The sequence below is a fragment of the Euprymna scolopes genome, chromosome 42, assembly GCF_053919585.1.
Source record: "Euprymna scolopes isolate OS-2025 chromosome 42, ASM5391958v1, whole genome shotgun sequence".
In the NCBI taxonomy this organism is placed as follows: domain Eukaryota; kingdom Metazoa; phylum Mollusca; class Cephalopoda; order Sepiida; family Sepiolidae; genus Euprymna; species Euprymna scolopes.
The window spans coordinates 28,629,633-28,648,862 of NC_136523.1; the positions used below are offsets into that span (position 1 = coordinate 28,629,633).

The 19,230-nt window shown below is 32.6% G+C and overlaps 1 protein-coding gene across 1 annotated transcript in view; it reads right to left on the reverse strand.

Moving 5' to 3' along the window:
- LOC145266976 (uncharacterized) overlaps window positions 1-19,230 on the reverse strand; it is a 260,300-nt gene that overhangs the window by 14,407 nt on the left and 226,663 nt on the right. Inside the window, exons 6-12 of the mRNA XM_080122815.1 lie at window positions 16,246-16,317; window positions 13,368-13,531; window positions 7,361-7,905; window positions 6,691-6,837; window positions 5,454-5,557; window positions 2,124-2,346; window positions 505-700 (exon numbers count right to left, since the gene is read on the reverse strand). Of these exons, the coding sequence (XP_079978941.1) occupies window positions 505-700; window positions 2,124-2,346; window positions 5,454-5,557; window positions 6,691-6,837; window positions 7,361-7,905; window positions 13,368-13,531; window positions 16,246-16,317 (1,451 nt within the window). The remainder of the gene's footprint in view (window positions 1-504; window positions 701-2,123; window positions 2,347-5,453; window positions 5,558-6,690; window positions 6,838-7,360; window positions 7,906-13,367; window positions 13,532-16,245; window positions 16,318-19,230) is intronic.

Sequence of the window (19,230 nt, forward strand, 5' to 3'; positions counted from 1 at the left end):
AGTTACTGCGAGAAGGCATATTAAGCTTCCTTCCAGTGCACCAGAATTCATTTCCAACTAGAGCAGGCAATCAATCGATTTGATTGAAAAATGGTCAATTTCACCGTTTTCGACAACAATAAAAATATGAGAGTGTGAAACACTCATTGACTATCATTAAATCCTGGGCAACGTCGAGTTTCCCTGCTAGTTTTTTTGCAAATATCTTTTTAGGTATAAACCTAAAAAGATATTTGGCAAAAATAAACTCAGCTGAAAGTTGTAGCGAAATTCATTTTATTGTTTATTTCAGTAATACTGGAATTAAGTTTTTTTGAATATTTTGCGCTAACAGGCTTAGATTGCCTGAGCCGAAGTTGCTTGAATAGCAAATCATCATTATCGTCGCCAATTAGTCGTACATGAATTGTGCCTAATTTAGTTGTATATAAATAGTAAAAACAAATAGCGTTACAATAGCAAAAAAAAAAAAAAAAAAAAAAAAAAAATGAAAAACAAACTTACCAACACTGCCGGATATAACCTTGGAGACCACTTTCCACTTCCTGCCCTCCAGATTGCTGTCGGAAAGGTGAAGTATGGGAAATGCAGACGCGGACATATAAGCTGCAAACTGGAGGCCAATTGTGCTCGTTTTGGCGAGACGCAGGTCAGAGTTGTGGAAAAGAGTTTTCGGTAGGTAGATGGAGGTTATTATATCCTGCGGACATAGAAAAAAAGGCAAAAAAATATTATTCGAAAAGTTTTGAGATGAAGCTTGATAATTACGAGCGAAAATATGCTCCCTTTTGACATTTATGCATAATATAAGCCCCCAACCCCCACCACCACCAAAAATTACGGAAAATGATCAATGTTGCATTCCTCTGCCTGTTCTACAAGTATTTTAATGGTGAATGCTCTGACGAACTGCAAACACTTGTGCCCCCACACTTTCTACTCCAGTGGTTTCTTCCCCAGAACCGCTAGACTTTGGAATTCCATTCCAGGTCCCTGCTTCCCCAACTGTACTGACATGCAGAAGTTCAAGTGTAACGTGAACCGACATCTTACTGCCCAACTCCCTACATAGTACCGCAGTAGCTGTTACCCTTGATAGTAGCCCCCTACACTAAAGTGGCAGTGTGCCTTGTTTGGGGTGAAAATGTCATTTAAAAAAAAAAAAAAAATGTTCTAAAATAAAATATTACTAGCAGGGCCTGTGGAAATTCCACAGCAACGTTTTTCATATGAAATATATTGCTGCTGAGAATTCTGTGGATGTTCAGTGTAAACGGAGACCTCGCGATATAAATCTAACCCTTTTGTTAAAACTGTAAAAGTATTTATCTAAGTAATCTCTTTAATGTAGCGTCAGAATATATCTGGTTATTACGGTTTATCTCCAATATTCTTATAGGAGTCTGTGACATATTTCCATATTATGGACGCCAGGCCTGAATGGAAACCCTACGATATCATTATACCATCTTCAGACAGAACAGATACTACTCTTGATTCCTCACCAGAAGACCAAGAAGGTATATTTTGATTTCATGTACGGCCTAAAAGCAACATTATTGTTTTTAAAAAATTATTTTTTTACATTGGGTCTTCACCACAACATAACAGATACTATGCTGCGATCGTAGCCAAAAGGCCCAACATAATACAATTAAAAGTGAAGAAAATACAGAAATGTCTGTATGATGTACGAAAGAAAGATGTCATATTCCAAAAATCATATATTCGATCAAGTAGTTATTTTATTCAAGAAAATCAAGTTTTACAACAAAGCGAGCCATAGTGATTTCATCTGCTATGATTAAATCTGATATAATAAAAGAAAGGAGAGATAACTCAAATCGAAAGTTGAAAACTCAGCCTTATGTTTAATGCAGTTTAGTAGTAAAATCTCTAAAAATCCTAAATTTTTATTTTCTTTGTTTTAAATAAAATACTCAACCGATTTACGTAATTTTTGGAATATGACATCTTTGTTCTGGTACGAATACATACATCATACAGACTTTTCTGCATTTTCTTTACTTTTAATTGCTGCCATATGTGCCATTATGGATAAGCACCCCTCTTTCTTATATCTCTCTATTAAAATAATAATTAAAGAAAAGAATGAAACATACCCTTTTTGTGGCCTTCATGGGATTAACGCTTGTACTGCAGCTGAAGCGTACATTCGTGTGTATCTCGGGGTTGCTGGTTGCCCCCTGCAGGTAGCATGACATACCCTTGAAGTTGCCCATTGTCTTATTGTATCCTTCAGTAAAAATATTGTCCGTATGGGCCGCCCAGTGATTGTTTGTCTGTAATATATTCTTCGTCATCACTTCAATACTTTTCATTACTCTGGAAAAAAAAATACAAGAAAGGAAATATAAAACCATAAGTAATATAATGAAACATGCTCTGATGAACTCCTTGCACTTGTGCCCCATTGACATACCCAACAAACCTGTTTAGCAACAAAATCACACCCCTTCACTGTAGAGGTTTGTAAATGCTGGAACGCTTTCTACTCTAATAGTTTCTTGCCTCAGATTTTGGAATTCTCTGGTTTCCTGACTGCAATGACATGCAGAGGTTTAAATGTAATGTAAACCAACATCTTGCTCATCTCCCCTAAACATGGTCCCGAATAGTAGCCATTACATCCAAGAGGTTTTATGAGTTGGCATTTTCCTTATAAAAATTAACAGAACATAAAAATATTCTATTTAGAACGTTTTTGGAATAATCTGGAATAATCAAGAAAATTCTGGACTAATATACAAGGATGCCGCACTCGTAGCAGCATCAGTTGTTAAATTGTTGTTGCCGACTTGGTCGTTAAGAACTTCAGTAATGTTTCTAGGATGCTTTAGTTTTAACAGACATGGACAAGAGAGACAAGAGGTCTCGTCTTTATTTATATTTTGACATGAAGAGAGCAAGTACACGTGATCACAATCTTTATATACAGGCAAAGGGAAGTAAGAATTTCCAGTTGATTACAATAGGGTTGTCTTCAAGTCCAATGTCAACAAGTTCTTGATTAGCCGTTCCCCTTAAGTAATCCAATTTACCAAATTTCCACTACTAACGATTACTACAACATTGTCCCATTGACTACTGTACACTCATAAAGGCACTTTGCACCTATGGATTGTGGTTACCTCACAGGTGCCTCATAGACATCCACGAGTGGCCTCCGAGCCTTGATAAGTGATAACTACTTTACAAAAAAGCAGACAAAGGGAAGTAACTCTAAGGTACTCGGAAAAAAAAAAAAAAAAAAGCTTGTTTCACTGAAAAAAGCCGGCAAAAGGGAGACAACTTTTACAGTACTGAAATGTATATTCAACATCGATAAATTTCAATATTCTTGTCTTGGTTTTAGACAGGTTTTCTTAGCTTACGTCGGTCTGCCTTTTAGCGGCGGCTTGGGTGTCCGATCGCCATTTAGCTTAATCTATGGTATCGCCCTCATGAAATTGCCAAGCCCATAATTGCAGCCCAGGTCTTGTGTGTGCAGCCAACGTCAGATAATCCATCAACTTTCATGATAAAGGATTTGTTTATCGAGCCACTTAGCCATTATTGTGCTTGACGTAATCAAACTAACAGAGATGCTTCTCACATAATGCTACAACCAGAGCTGAGATTAGACTTTTTTTCCATAAAGAATGGAATTGCTGACAGTTATTTTCATATGGCATATCCAATGACAGTTATTTTCATATGGCATATCCAATGACAGTTATTTTCATATGGCATATCCAATGACAGTTATTTTCATATCCAATGAAGCGTGGCTCGTTCTCTACACAGACGTTGTTGCCTGTTTTGGAATCTGAGAGGTCAGCATTTGCTTGAATGCAAGATTTTGTTTTTTGTTCACTCCTAACAAGGCATAGTAATTGTCTGTATTTTTGAGATGAGGTGCTTTCATTTATTGAGAGTGTCAGACTGACTTCCTCATCTTGGTTGTTATAGTCACAACGTTTCGGCCGTTTTGCCCTCCGGCCTTCATCAGGAGTTTTGTATCGAACTGGGGAACCGTTTGTTAAGAATCTCGAACCCAACCCTTTATTATTATTACGGGGGTACCGTGTTCGGACTCCAGCTAGGCTTTAGGACATAGTTGCTGATTCTCTGTTTTGAATGTTACTTTTATCTGCCTTCGTTCAGGATTGAACTCAGCACCTTTGGGTAACTGTAAACTTTGATACAACGTCTAGGACCACTCGGCCATATGTCACTAGGGCTAACGGTTCCCCAGTTCGATACAAAAACACCTAATGAAGACCGGAGGGCAAAACGGCCGAAACGTTGTGACTATAACAACCAAGATGAGGAAGTCAGTCCGACAATCTCAAACCTAACAAGGCATATTGCCACTTGGAAAGTGGGAGGCACACCAAGAAGTTTGTTCACATAGCATTTAAACTTCTGCAGGTTAGTACAGTCTGGAAAGCAGGAAACAGGAAGGGAATTCCAAGGTCTAACAGTCAGAGTGAACATTACATTGTGGATTCAACAATGGAACACCACACTATGGTTATATAAGGATATTTCCTTATTAGTCAAGAGTGAAAAGAAGTTCCCAAAACTTGCCTCAGGCAACTCTGCATCGATGGATTGTAGTTGCCTCACGAACATTGACTACCACCAAGAGGTGCTTGTTCAGAATTAAAACTCTTTTGAAACAAATAAAGAAAAAAAAAAAAAAAAGAAAACTCTTAAAAACTATGATGTATGTACCTACCACAGAATGAAAATATCATATTCCAAAAATCACATTAATTGATCAAGGAGATTTTTTTTTTTTAACTAAGAAAATCAAATTTGAAGACGGAGCGACAAATTATGTTTTGATCAGCCATAAATAAGGGGAGGGGGGGGGACAATTCAATTCAAACTATCGCAATCAAAATCAGCCTCATAATGGCTACAATTTTCTATTAAATCATTAAAAAATGAATTTCTATATAAAAAACTACTTGGTCAATTTACATGATTTTGGGAATATGACATCTTCATTCTGTTAATTTTTGGCAATTTAGTTTGTTAAAATGAGTTTAATTCTAAATAAACACCCACCAAGGTAAAAAAAAAAAAAAATTTTTTTTTAAAACGAAAACATCTTAGCTTTTTTTTTTTTAAACTAAGAAAATCAAATTTTATGACGAAACGAGAAATTATTTTTTCATCGGCCATATTTTATAAATAAGAGGGAGACAATTCAATTCGGACTATCGAAATCAAAATCAGCATTGTAATGGCTACAATTTTCTATTAAAATCGCTAAAAATTCTTAATTTATGCGATTTTTGGAACATGACTTTTTCATTCTGTGACGAGTACATATAGCAAAGATTTTTTTGCAGTTTAGTTTGTTAAAATGAGTTTAATTCTAAATAAGCACGCACCAAGGTAAACAAAAAGATGAAAAAATGTAAATGAAAATATCTTACCTTGAACAGCTATTGTTATTCTGTTGCGCACGAATCAGCAATTTCTCGTTCAAATCCAAAAGTTTACTTGCCGTTTCTATCATGATCGAGTACACCTGTCCTCCCTAGAAAAAAAAATAACGGACAGACATAAAATATACATAAAATAAAACATAAACATCAAAGATCAGAGGATGCTGTAAAAAGATGCTTCCCAACCAATCATAACATACTGGGGCCTTCAATAAGTTTCCAGACATTTTTGTACAGACATTTAAAATTGTCGTAGACTCTTAAAAATTCAGTATGTTACTGCTATACATACTGTGAGATGAGCGACCAAGTTTTATGATTTCAGGCTCAAATGAACAGTTTCAGCAGCAATTGTAATACACCTTACTAAAGCCGGATTGTCACAGCTGGTGAATTTCAAAAATGCAATCTGAATGTGAGGACACCTTAGAAGAACGATATGCAATAAAGTTTTGCATTAAACTTTGAAAAGATGCCGCAGAAACATATGGAATGCTTTAGACTGCTTTTGGAACGATCTTGCATTAATAGAGCATTAGTTTTTGATTGGCATAAGAGATTCAAGGAAGGCAGAGAGTCTGTGAGGGATGATAGGTGTGGGAGAAAACTGATGCCAGATTCATGCAAGATGGTCCTCCAGATAGCATTTTTGAAATTCACCAGCTGTGACAATCAGGCTTTAGTAGGGTGCATTCCAATTGCTGCTGTAGCTTCTCATTTGAATCTGAAATCATAAAAATTGATCAGTCATATCATAAGATGTGTAGTTTGAGAAAAAAAAAAAAGGAGGCTTTATTTTTGGAACAAACCTCTTATAACAAAACGTGCTCCGTATGCCCATGCACAGCCATTGTTCATCGCTGGCAAAAGTGTATTAAGAATGCTGACCACTATGTAGAAAAATAAATTCTGGAACACAAAAGGTCATTCGTTTTTAATCTTTGTTGATCTTGAGTTAAAAATAAAAAAATAAATAGGAGGCTTTAATTTTGAAACGATCCTCATAGATATATTTATAGGTTAACACAATGTTGTATTTTGAAAATGGCCTTAAAGTCATCATGACGCTACCAGCATCCTCCCAGACGACAGAAGAAAATTTTAAATAGACTCTAGAATGTTTCGAACAAAATTTAGTAAGAATTTGTTTAGAGCAGAAAGAGACTGATATATGAAATGCTGTTATACAAAATACTAGAGCATAATAAATACAATAACTACTTACCGCTTTGTGTGCATATGGGGTTAGCTTTGAAAGACAAACAGCGACTAAAGTGATTTCGATTGAATGCTTTATGGAACCGGAATTTCCATTTAGGATTTCTTGAAGCGCTTTAGCCTGATCAACAGAATTTTTTTCATCCACATTTTTCTGTGAAAAAAATAAGATACAAACATTAAGCAATACGTTATGATGTAAATGTTGGAAAGAATAATGAAAAATACTCGGAAACAGTGAAATGAATAATACATTAAACAGAAAATATAGAAATGATGTTAGTTAAGTGGAAACTCCGCTCAACTGAATTACAAAGTAAAGTTACGACTGTCTCTCTCTGAGTCTTGGGTTCAGACTGCTGAAAAGCAGAACCTGGTCACCGGAAGTGACATCAGGAATAGTCTATTGTCAGAATCTGTGGAGGTGCCACCCCAACACAATAAATATGTCATTTGGTGTTTTTTTTTAATGTCAGTTTTATTTTGGAAAGACTTTGTCCGCAATGATTGAAGGAATATTATGTCTAAATAAAAAAAGGGCAAATATTTGAAAGAGGAAAAATGAGATACACAAATGAAAAGGGGGGTGAAAAAACTCATTTTTTTTTTTTACGTTCACATTTTTTACGTTCAATATTTACAAAAAAAAAACCCCCAAAAAACCCAAGTATACTTACCGTGGCCAAGTTGCTTAGTTTCCGAGTCAGTTCAATGATGTAATCACACTTGCTGACATCGAGGTCCTGCCAGTGGCCGTACTCGTTGCAGAAGTAAGTGGCAAATTCATTCCGGCCGTAGTTGCACATCTGTTCGACCTGAATGCCAGTCACAGTCTTCTTCCACAGGTACATGCCTTTCGGTGTACGCACCCGTTCGCGGGAGCAGTACAGTGCATTGTTGGGAATGACCACGACATTGACTGACTCCGATACATTTCCATGCGGGGTGGTCACCTGACACTCCCAGATCCCCTGATGATTCTTGGCCAGCTTTTCAATGACCAGTCGAGTAATCATTATCTGACGGTCATGGATGTACATTTCATGCAGGAAAATCCCCGCCGTTCGATTGGTCGACAATCGCTTGCCCTCACGAATCCAGAACATTTCTGAGTGTTCGTCCGACTTGAATGCCCGGCACTCGAAGGGGAGTTTGTCACCTTCAAATACAATTTGGTTGGTGGAGGGCTGTAGATCAAACAAAGGCAACTCAAGCGGGCGTTCTGAAAAAAAAAAAAAAAAAAAATTATACACAGAGACCATTCTGCGCAGTCAGTTTCACATATATATATATATATATATATATATATATATATATATATATATATAATCGAGTATCAAGTATGAACTAATCATATATATATACGATTACTTCATTTAATCACATAAATCAACATATGAAGACAAATTTATGCGTAAATTTTCAGTATTTACTTTAACAATGCTCAATACATAGGTAGAGCTAGGTTTTTTTTTTTTTTTTTTTTTTTTACAAGGTGGTCACCACTTACCAAGGCCTGGAAGTCACTCGGGGATAAGGGTTAATGTGCGTGCAGTACGTTAGTGTTGAGATTTGATAAAGTGTCTTACTTAAGGGGGCGGTTCATCAGGAATTTGTTTATGTTGGACTTGAAGACATCCAAGTTGTAGTCAGGTGGGAAACAGGTAAACGGAACAGAGTTCCACAGGCGTGCACTTCTAAGAAAGAAGCTTTGTTCATGGAATCTACGTTTTGGTTTTGCCATTGATAAAGAGTGGGAAAAATTTTTGACAGTGGTTTCAGTTAAACGGGTGTTTTTGTGAAAGATTTGTGAGGAGGGACCAGGGATTTGAGCTCAGATGAGCACTTGCCATAGAAGTAACGATAAAACAAAGACAGGCTTACTACATCTTTCCTGTGGGAGAGAGGTTGCAGGGAAGAGAAAAGGGCATCCCCCACTAAGCCAGAAGCCTATTTCGTACTCTGTCAAGGCAGAATAGGCTATTTTTAGCAGCTCCTGCCCAGATGTGGTAACAGTACTCCATCCTTGGACATACTTGGCTTTTATATAGATAGAGAATTGCATCAGCAGTGAGATATCTTCTGGAATGGTAGAAGGATCCTACCATTTTTCCAGCGACCTTGGCAATAGACTTGATGTACGTGTTCCATTTCAGGTTAGGAGTAAAGGTCAATCCCAGAAGCTTATCAAAACATGGAGCTTCCCCTAGTTGAGAGCCATCCATTTCAATTGATGCCAGATGGGGATCAGAGCGTTGATAGGAGTTTAGTTTTAGATGCATTAAAAGGTAACCAGCCACCTCTTCCCTCATTGTACCACTCGCTCAAAATCAGAGGAGAGAGAATCAGAGAGAACTTTGTCATTTATGGCCTTTGATGTGTTGTTATAGATGGTCGTGTCATCAGCATAGATGTCAACAAATGATTTAAGTATGTGTTTTGGGAGGTCATTGATGTAGATCAGGAAGAGAGTTGGACCCCTGAGGGACTCCAGCATTAATACTGAGGGCCTCTGATTTCTGCCCAAAAACTTAAAAAAATCGAAAAAAAAAACCACAAAAAAAAAACTAACGTATTGGAGGGGGGTACCCAGCGTTGCCTGATGTTTGGAGGTGTTAATGAAAACCTTAGAATAAGCGAAGTAAAAAAAGAAAACCGAAAAACGAACGTTAAAACTTAATTGAAAAATAAAGCGGGGGTTGGGGGGGGGGTAATCAAAAGAAAAAACACAAAAAAACTAACGCAAGGCAAACGAACGATGTTAAATGTAAAAATCTGAAAAACAAAAAAGAAAACAGAAAAACGGGGGTATCCGGCGTTGCCTGGGTGTTTCGAGGTGTGTGTGCTCTTGAATAAAAAAGAAACCGGGGGTGGCGGTAAAAAGTTTTGGTAATTTGGTAGGATCAAACCCGAAGCCCTGAGGCGAAGTTTGAAAATAAAATGTGAAAAAAACATGAACCGTTCGGCCAGCCAGAATGAGTTACTGAAAGATGTTTGAATTTATTTAAGAACAAAATTGACAGGTGCCCGCACGGAAGTCGTAGAGTTAAGATTTTGTTCAAGCGTTACAACAACGGCGTAAGCAATAGCTATTCAGCAGTTAACATTTTCTGTGGAATGACCAGGTTTGTTTGTTATAAGCGAAGTAAAAAAAGAAAACAGAAAAACGAACGTTAAAACTTATCTGAAAAATAAATTGGGGGGGGGGTAATCAAAACATAGAAAAAAACACTAAAAAAACTAACGTAAGGCAAACGAACGATGTTAAATGTAAAAATCGAAAAAGAAAGCAAAAAAACGGACGTTAAAACTAAAAAAAAAAAAAAAAAAAAAAAAAAACATGAAAAATGGCATAAATAAGCCTGTTTCAATATTAAAATTTTAAAAATCGGTGGGTAACCCGGTGTTTTTGGGAGTGTGGTCGGGGGTGGTGGTGTTACTGAAAACCTAAGAATAAGCGAAGAAAAAAAAAAATAAACAGAAAAACGAACGTTACGTGAAAAATGGCTTAAATAACACTGGTTCAATATTTAAATTTAAAAAGTTAAAAAAAAAACAAAAAAAAAAACATCTCACACCACAATTCGAACCCAAAACGTTTAGATAATGACCCAACGCGCTAACCAACTGAGCTAACGCGACGTACATGAAATTTAGTCAGTTCTTCAACTATACTAAATCAGGTCATGATGTCGCGTAGAACCGGTTGTCGTCATGAGAGGACGGTTTTTGTTGACATTGGGGTTTTTTTTTTTTTTTACTTCATTTTTTTTTTTTTTAAGAATTTAACGTTATGTTTAATACCTGTGGTATTTCTGTTTATAATAAATAAAAATTCTGCATTAATTAAAATATAATTTTATGACTGGGCAACGCCGAGTACATCTAGTATATATATAAGATAGAAAAAAGAAAATATTAGGATTGGGTTTATTTTATAGCACACTAGCAGGCTGCCTGGCATTGCCCTGCTATAAAATATGCTATTTTAATATATGTACATTTCATATTTATTATAGTACATTTATATTTCTATCTCTTTGTTAACATCTTCAAATATTTGTGGCATTTTATTTGGCTGTTTTGTTTTACTATATATCAAATTAAATTATGAGAGCTAAAACAGGAACATTTGACCCTCTCCCCAAACAAACAAACAAAAAACTGGAGTTACGCCCCTTTATCACAAAACTACCTGAGGTAGTTTTGTGATAAAAGGGACATAACTCTTGTATCTACAGTAATACAATACAATTTTAGAACAATGTATTTCGATTGTAGTTTTAATATTTAAAAATTATTTTAATGGCATTTTTATTAATACTTCAAAAATAATTTAATAATATTTCGATTTCGTCTTTAATATTTCAACACAGATTTTTACTGGACATAAAGAATACAATTTTTAAGGTAATAATAGAAATAAGGCCTATTAAGGCAAAAGTCAAAATTCAAGGACTTTTCAAGTCTTTGCGAACCCTGATACTAGCAAGCTGCTCGGTGTTGCCCTATCATAAAATACGCTTACATATGATATTTCAATTTATGTAAATTTTGTATTATTACGGAGCCAATCCTCTTTATTTTATCTTTGTTTTTATCTTCAAATATTTTATATTCGGTTGTTTTGTTTTTTTATGGCATATCAACACTTTTTGAGTTATCTATATATATATATATATATATATATATATATATAAAAGCCAAACGTCTGTGTGTATGTATGTATGTTTGTTTGTAACGTTAAAACTTTTGAAAGACGGAACCAAACTTGACAAATTTGGTATCATATCGAAGCCCCATCACCTGGATGACAAATATCGAAATTTCACGTCAAACGGACCACTAGAAGTTGGTCAACTGATCAGTTATCTTCGAGGGGGGCCCCCAAAAAACCTGTCATTATCTATATATATAAAAGACAAATGTTTGTTTGTAACGCTAAAACTTGAGATGAAAGATTCCTCTCCCCTAAGAATAAAACATATGTTCAATATCTGCTTTTATTTTTTCATTGTTTATACGGTCCCGAGCAACGCCGGGTAGCCCTGCTAGTCTATAATATAAATCTCACCTGTCTGCTTTAATGTATGTATGTTTGTATGTCTGCCTAAAATTTTCAATAGAGGCAATGGATTTACACGAGATCGGTATCATTTTGAAGCTCAACCTTTCGAACGACAAATATCGAAAAATTGACTAAAAACATTAATTCCTACACCCTCAACTGGGCAGTTTTCTATAAGGAGGGGTTGCTTTTTTTTTTTTCGATATTTTCGAAAGTCATTGCCTCTTTTGGATTGTCTAGCCTTAATTTAAACCTTCGCTACTTCCTATTTGGCGATAGATGCAATGGCAAAGGCGACATTTTTTTTTTCGCATTCTTTTCCTCCTTCGCGGTATGGGTTCAAGCCTGCTACCACTTTTTTTTTTTTTTTTTTACCTCACCTTTTCCTCCTTCGCATTAAGGGTTCCAGCCTATTACCACTTTTTTTTTAACACCTCTCTCCACTCTGTTGTTTCCCCCCACCGGGGACTTTTTATTCCCACCCTTACTACATCACCACAACACACCCGGGCAACGCTGGGTTACCCCGCTAGTTTAATATAAAACCGAGTAACTTAAAAATAAAACAAAAAAAATTGAATATTCTCTGACTGTTTACTGATTAGCCATTTATAGCTGCTTAATTTCTCTCAATTCCTGTGTTCATTTCTGATAGCCTGAGGTAGAAAGTCAAGTCTATATATAAAGTTACAAATGTATATACATTTGTATGTACGAGTGGTGCACTTATAAACTAATTAACCAATCATTGTAAATTTCTGATAGGTGACTTTGTGACGGTGTTTGAATCTCCTTACTGGCAGTAATTATCAATTCCTACATTGATGATTGCATAAGTATGAAACAATACTGTCTGTAAGTACAAAAATAATTGTTTATATTTATTTAAAGAGTTAAAAAAAAAAGATTGCCAATCTAATAGGTCCTAAACTAAATTCCAACCTCTGTCTCATCACAGAAATGTGGCAAATGCTCTGACGAATTCCAAGCACTATTACACCTTCGACGATAATACCCTTGACAAACCCAACAAGCAGCAAAATCCCACCCCTACACTGTAGAAATCCCTAAATGCTGTAAAACCTTCTACTCGAATAGCTTTTTCCCCTCGAACTGCTGCACTTCGGAATTCTCTTCCAGGCTCCTATTTCCTGACTGTACTGACATGCAAAAATCCAAGTGTAATGTAAACAAACATCTTGCTGCCCAACTCCCTAAATAGTATCCCTGCAAATCTGGTCCCAAATATTACCCCTCACGACTAAGTTGCTCTGTGCTTTGCTTGGGGTGAATTGAAAATAAAAAAATTATTGTTAATATATATAAAAGAAGAATAGTTGGGTTTACATGCAAATTTATTCTCAAATGTAAGAACAGACAATGGAAACGTGGAATATCCTATAATAAAAAAAAGGAAAGAATCAGAGAAATCATGGAATTTAAAAAAAATAAAAATAAAAATAAAAAAATGAACCCTCTATCGAGATGTTGGCATTGCCTTCTTTTCTGTCAGTGAAGAGGGGGAGGGGCATTTCAATCTCAATATATTTTTTTAATGTAAACTCAACCAGACAAAAGGTGTAAGATGACATTGTTGGCTGCAATAATAAACTTACCGCAATGTAAATCCTTCTTCTTAAGTTCCTTGACAGGACGACCTTTGACATCAGAAGGCATTGCGCACACAGTTGTGTCCTGGATTTTTACGCCATTGTCTCGTGACCATTTGACTATCCACTGTAAGTGACAGTCACAACGTAACTTGCTCGAACGGAAATCTCTGGAAAAAAAAAGAAAAAGGATAAGAAATTTCAAAAAATAAAAAAAATAAAAAAAGTAAAAAAATTAAAAAAATAAAATTTAAAGAAAAAAGTAAAAAGAAATTAAAAATAGAAATAGGGGAAAAAAAGTTTTAAAAAAAATCAAACAAGAAATTAAAAAATGCTTTAATTAAAAAAATAAAAATTAAAAAGAAATTTAATAAAGAAAACAAAAATGAAATAAGAAAAATGAAATTTTTAAAAAATAAAAATTAAAAAAAATGAAATTAAAAGAAAAAATGAGATTAAAAGAAAAAATGAAATAAGAAAAATGAAATTAAAAAAAATAAAATTAAAAAAATGAAATTAAAAGAAAAAAATGAAATTAAAAGAAAAAAATTAAATTAAAAGAAAAAATGAAATTAAAAGAAAATGAATTCATAAACAAATGAAATTTGAGAAAAAAATGAAATTAAAAAGAAAAAAATGAAACAGAAAAAAAAATGAAATTAAAAGAAAAAAAAATGAAATTAAAAGAAAAAAAATGAAATTTAAAAAGAAAGTGAAATTTAAAGAGAAAATGAAATTTAAAAAAATGAAATTTAAAAAAAAAATGAAATTAAAAAAATGAAATTAAAAAAAAAATGAAATTAAAAAAAAAATGAAATTAAAAAAAAAAATGGTAAAAAAAAAAAATGAAATTAAAAAAAAAAAAATGAAATTAAAAAAAAAAAAATGAAATTAAAAAAAAAAAATGAAATTAAAAAAAAAATGAAATTAGAAAACAAATCAAAAAAAATTAAAGAAATCCAAAAAAATTAAAAAGAAATGAAGAAATTAAAAAAGACATAAAAGAAATTATTTTTTTATGGTATATCAACCACTTTCAGGTATTTAATGTCTAATCAATAATTTGGAAAAAAAGTTTTTGTTTTATTTTTATAATCACTCCAACTCTTCTAGATTTCAATAATCTTTGCAAAAGTTTTAATCCTTCAAATATTTATTCATGGTGTTTGGTTTGGTTGCTTTGTTTTAAGGCATATAAACCTTTTTTTTAGTTATTTACTACCAAATCTAATAATTTAGGTGAAAGTTTTTATTTTTTTTGTGATTTTGTAAAGATATATGATACTCTCAGGTGTGAGTAGTTTTAGTAGAGAGAGCCCACCTTCTTTGCAGCAGGTTTGGCAATATCTTCAATGTATTTCTTCCAATTTATATTACCTGTGAATGTTAAGCCAAGGCGTTTGAACAAAGAACTGTCTCAGGTAACATATTATAAGTCACAGCAATTGGTGATTGAAAAGGTTTTTCATAATTTTTAAAGGAAAAAAAACTTAGGTTTAGCAACTTTGAATGTTACCACGCATTTACGGCCCCATTCCACTATGGACTGGATGTCATTCTCTAAGGTTTCTGCCATTGCCTTGGATATAGGTATACTAGCAGGGAGATCCGACGTTGTCTGGGATTGAATGATGATCAAAAAATATTCCATCTTCCTATGTTTTTATTGTAATCAAAATCAGTTAAATTGTCCAATTTTTAATCAAATCGATTGATTGCCTGCTCTAATTAGGGACCCCCACCCCACCGCAGTGTACTGGTAGGAAGCTTTACATGCCTCCTCACAGTGACCTAGTTCGCAATACATTCTAGTCTACATTGCACTGTAGAGAATCTACTGTTGATTTTATAAAATTATCTGCAAATAATGACTTCACAAAGTTAAAAATGCAAAAATCAAGTATCATGGTTCAGTTGTGCTCTAAAAAAGAAACATTAATTTCGAACATGCCTCTATCTTATAAAAGAACCTACAGTTGATTTTATAAGCTGCGCCTTTCTGCTTGTGTGGTAATAAAACTTCTCAAATACACTTGTGACGTTAGGTTGTAGAAAAGTGTTAACATAACTTCCTTCTTTAATTGGATTTTTTCGATTATAAATTTTCAACACAAAGCCTACATAAGAACATTCCCAGACACACCAAGTACCTTTGTATGAAATTTAAAATAAATCGGCCCAGTCGTTTCAGAGTCCATAGGGAAGGAATTCACAAGAGTTCCTTTCATATGATAGTAGAGACTTGTTTTCTCATCATGTCTGTTATAGAGACGTGACAACAATACTTAATGAATGGACACAGGGTGACATTGTAGAGATACAATTCTTAGGTGCAAGTAGTTTTCTAGCACAGACGAGAGAGCCCACCTTCTTTGCAGCAGCCTCGGCAATATCTTCAATGTATTTGTTCCCATTCATATTACCTGTGAATGCTAAGTCAAGGAGTTTGAACAAAGAACTCTCAGATAGCGTAATTGGAATGTGAGAAGCATTTTTTTGTAATTGTTAAAGGAAAGAAATCTAATCTTTCCAGCATTAAATGTTACCATGCATTTATGTCCACGTTCAACTACAAAGTTGAGATCATTTTCCAAGTTTTCTGCTATTATCTTCAAGATATGTTAATTTGTTTACTTATGTCTGTTATAGAGCATCATGTCATCAGCAAGTATACCCATCTCGGACACAATTTCATCGGGGAGTTTGAGAAGATTGTTAACAAGTTCAAAAAGAGGAACCTGAAGAAGGTTGGATGTTACATCGGCTGAAACGTTGCGAATATAACAACCAAGAAGAGAATGGTAATATCAATCCTCATCTCTGAAATTCCGTGACAATTTTTACATTTATTTTTTTTAAGATATTACCATTTTGTGATACTTACATTCTCCTTAAAGAAGTCATGTTATCGAAGGAACCTTCAGGAACACTTGGAAGTAAATTTCGAGATAAGTACCTGCAAAAACGAAGACAAAAAAACTGAGAATATCCATTTATGAAAGAATTTCTCTCAAACATCACGTTGCAGAAGAAAGCAAAATAATTGACCGGACAAGAGCAGACAATTATTGATTATAAAACATTATTATAATATGCTTATTTGAAAAAATTATTAGATGATAAAAATTTTTTTAAAATTATTATGATATGCTAAATATTAAAAAAAATATATGATATTTTAAAAAATTATGTGCTAAATATAAAAAATTATATGTAAATATAAAAAATTATTATACATTAGATATTTAAAAAAATTATTATAATATGCTAAATATTAAAAATTATTATATGCTAAATATTTAAAAAAATATAATGTTAAATATTTTAAAAAATTATTATAATGGGCTAAATATAAAAAATTATATGTAAATATAAAAAGTATTATATGTTAAATATGTAAAAAAATTATTATAATATGCTAAACATTTAAAAATTATTCTATGCTAAATATTAAAAAATTTATAATGTGCTAAATATTAAAAAATATTATATGCTAAATATTTAAAAAATATATGTTAAATATTTTAAATTATTATAATGTGCTAAATATAAAAATTATTATATGCTAAATATTTAAAAAATATATGTTAAATATTTTAAAAAATTATTATAATGTGCTAAATATAAAAATTATATGTAAATATAAAAAAATATTATATGTTAAATATTTAAAAAAATTATTATAATATGCTAAACATTTTAAAAAATAATTATATGCTAAATATTTGAAAAAAATTATTATATCCTAAACATTTTAAAAAATTATTATAATATGCAAAATATTTAAAAAATATAACATACTATAATATATACATATAATAATATATTATAACATAGTATAAAATATAACATAAAAATTATTATATGCTAAACATTTGTAAAAAAACTATTAAATTATGTTAAACATTTGAAAAAAGATATAATATTATCATAATATATGTGTAAGTGTTAGTTTTATTCATTTAGAACTGTTTTAATATTCACTCATTTTCTGACCAAATTTCAAACAATTTTTACAATTCATAGGTCACCTTCTCAATTATATTTTGAAAAAAAAAAAAAATTCAATTTCCATTAATTAAAACAAAAGTTATAAATTACTGGTGTTCAAAAGTTCTCAGAATTAGTAAGGAACGTGAGAGATGGTTTCTTCTGATTGGCTGTTGGTTACCATAGCAACCTTTTCGTCATCAACACCTTCATAAATCATGATGCTCGCATGCCATCTTATTTGGGTTATATAAAGAAAGTTAACAAAAGTGATGCTCTTTGCCATGCTAGGGCTGATAATATTTTGTTTACGACGTCGCCCGTTAATTCTGCTTCTCTTTCTTTTGTCCCTTCTTTCTATTTATTTACTTAATTACATCTTTTATTTGATTTTTTTATTTAGTCAATTTAAGAAGTTGGTAATGATTTTTTATAGATTGTTGACAGTGCGTATGATATTGAAGACAAAAAGAAAATATTATTTCAAAGCAAAACCTGGAAAAATCATGGATTACAATAGAAAAATGTGAGCACGAAAAGTAATATGGTTAAGATTAAGCTTAGAAAAGCAAAAGGACTAATTGCTAAAACTGGAAAAGAAAAAGACAAGATATTCTAGTAAAAACTAGAATTTATATATAATGTTAAATTGAATTTAAAAAAATTCTTAATGCTGGAATATTTTAAGTTATAAATTTATTATATTTTTTACTAGAATATCTTGTCCTTTTCTTTTCCAGTTTTAACAACTAGTCCTTTACTTTTCTAAGCCTTATCTTAACCATATTACTTTTCATGCTCGCAATTTTCAATGTAATAATATGTTAAACATTTGAAGATTCTTTGTGGAGTCAAGTTCGAATACATTTTCTGTCTTTTTGACATTTTTCATTTTCTTGCCACGTTTGACAGTGGATTCTGACATGAAATTGGGAAGAGGATAGACAGGTCATGTCATCCAACCATAGTTGGAAGATGACAAAGTCAGATTCAATTTGTCAAATGGAAAACTGGTTATATCTAGTTAGGAGACAGTTTACATGAATATGTACATACTAGTAGGCAGCACAGAATTACCCGGTTGTAAAATATGATATTTTGATGCAGATTTCATATTTATTATATTGGACCCAATATATAGTAATGATTTAAAAAAAAAGAAAAAGAAAAAGACTTTTGCACCATCACCAAGAATCGAAACCAAAACGTTTAGCTTACAATGTACTTTTTCCTTTGACATTAATGCCTAACCTATGAAGATATGTTTGCTACAAAGCTAAAAATTAAAACAACAACTAATAGCTATTACGTTACACATGCATATTTGTAATGACGTCATTTTATATTGATCTGGGAAATTTCATTTCTTTAATTTTCACACTTTTGTACCGATTTTCCCCGGGTTAAAACCTAAATATAAAGTTTCACATTTGTTTGAATACCTTATATATTAAGTTTCATGCCTGTAGACCATAAACTGACAGGAGTTTGGTTGGTAAAAATTTTTTTAAACAAATATATATACACATACACAAGTATATATACACATACATAAATATATATGCACATACATAAATATATATAGAAAGAGGTTTGTGTTTACTATAAATTTTTCACGCAAATTTTACGCAAGTATAAAATCATGTAGAATATCTGCATGAATATAATTACTCGTAAGATTTAACTAAAGATGATTAACCCATGAGAAAACTGAAAAAACTAATAGGGAATTAATTAAAATGAATGTTTAAAAGAATATGCAAATTAGCTAGATCTTTTGCAGATGAATGCAGATTCCACGACCCATATATAACAAAGTTGTGTTTTCTTTTTAAATAAAAAAAAAAAGAAAAGCTTTTTAATATGAATATCAATGCAC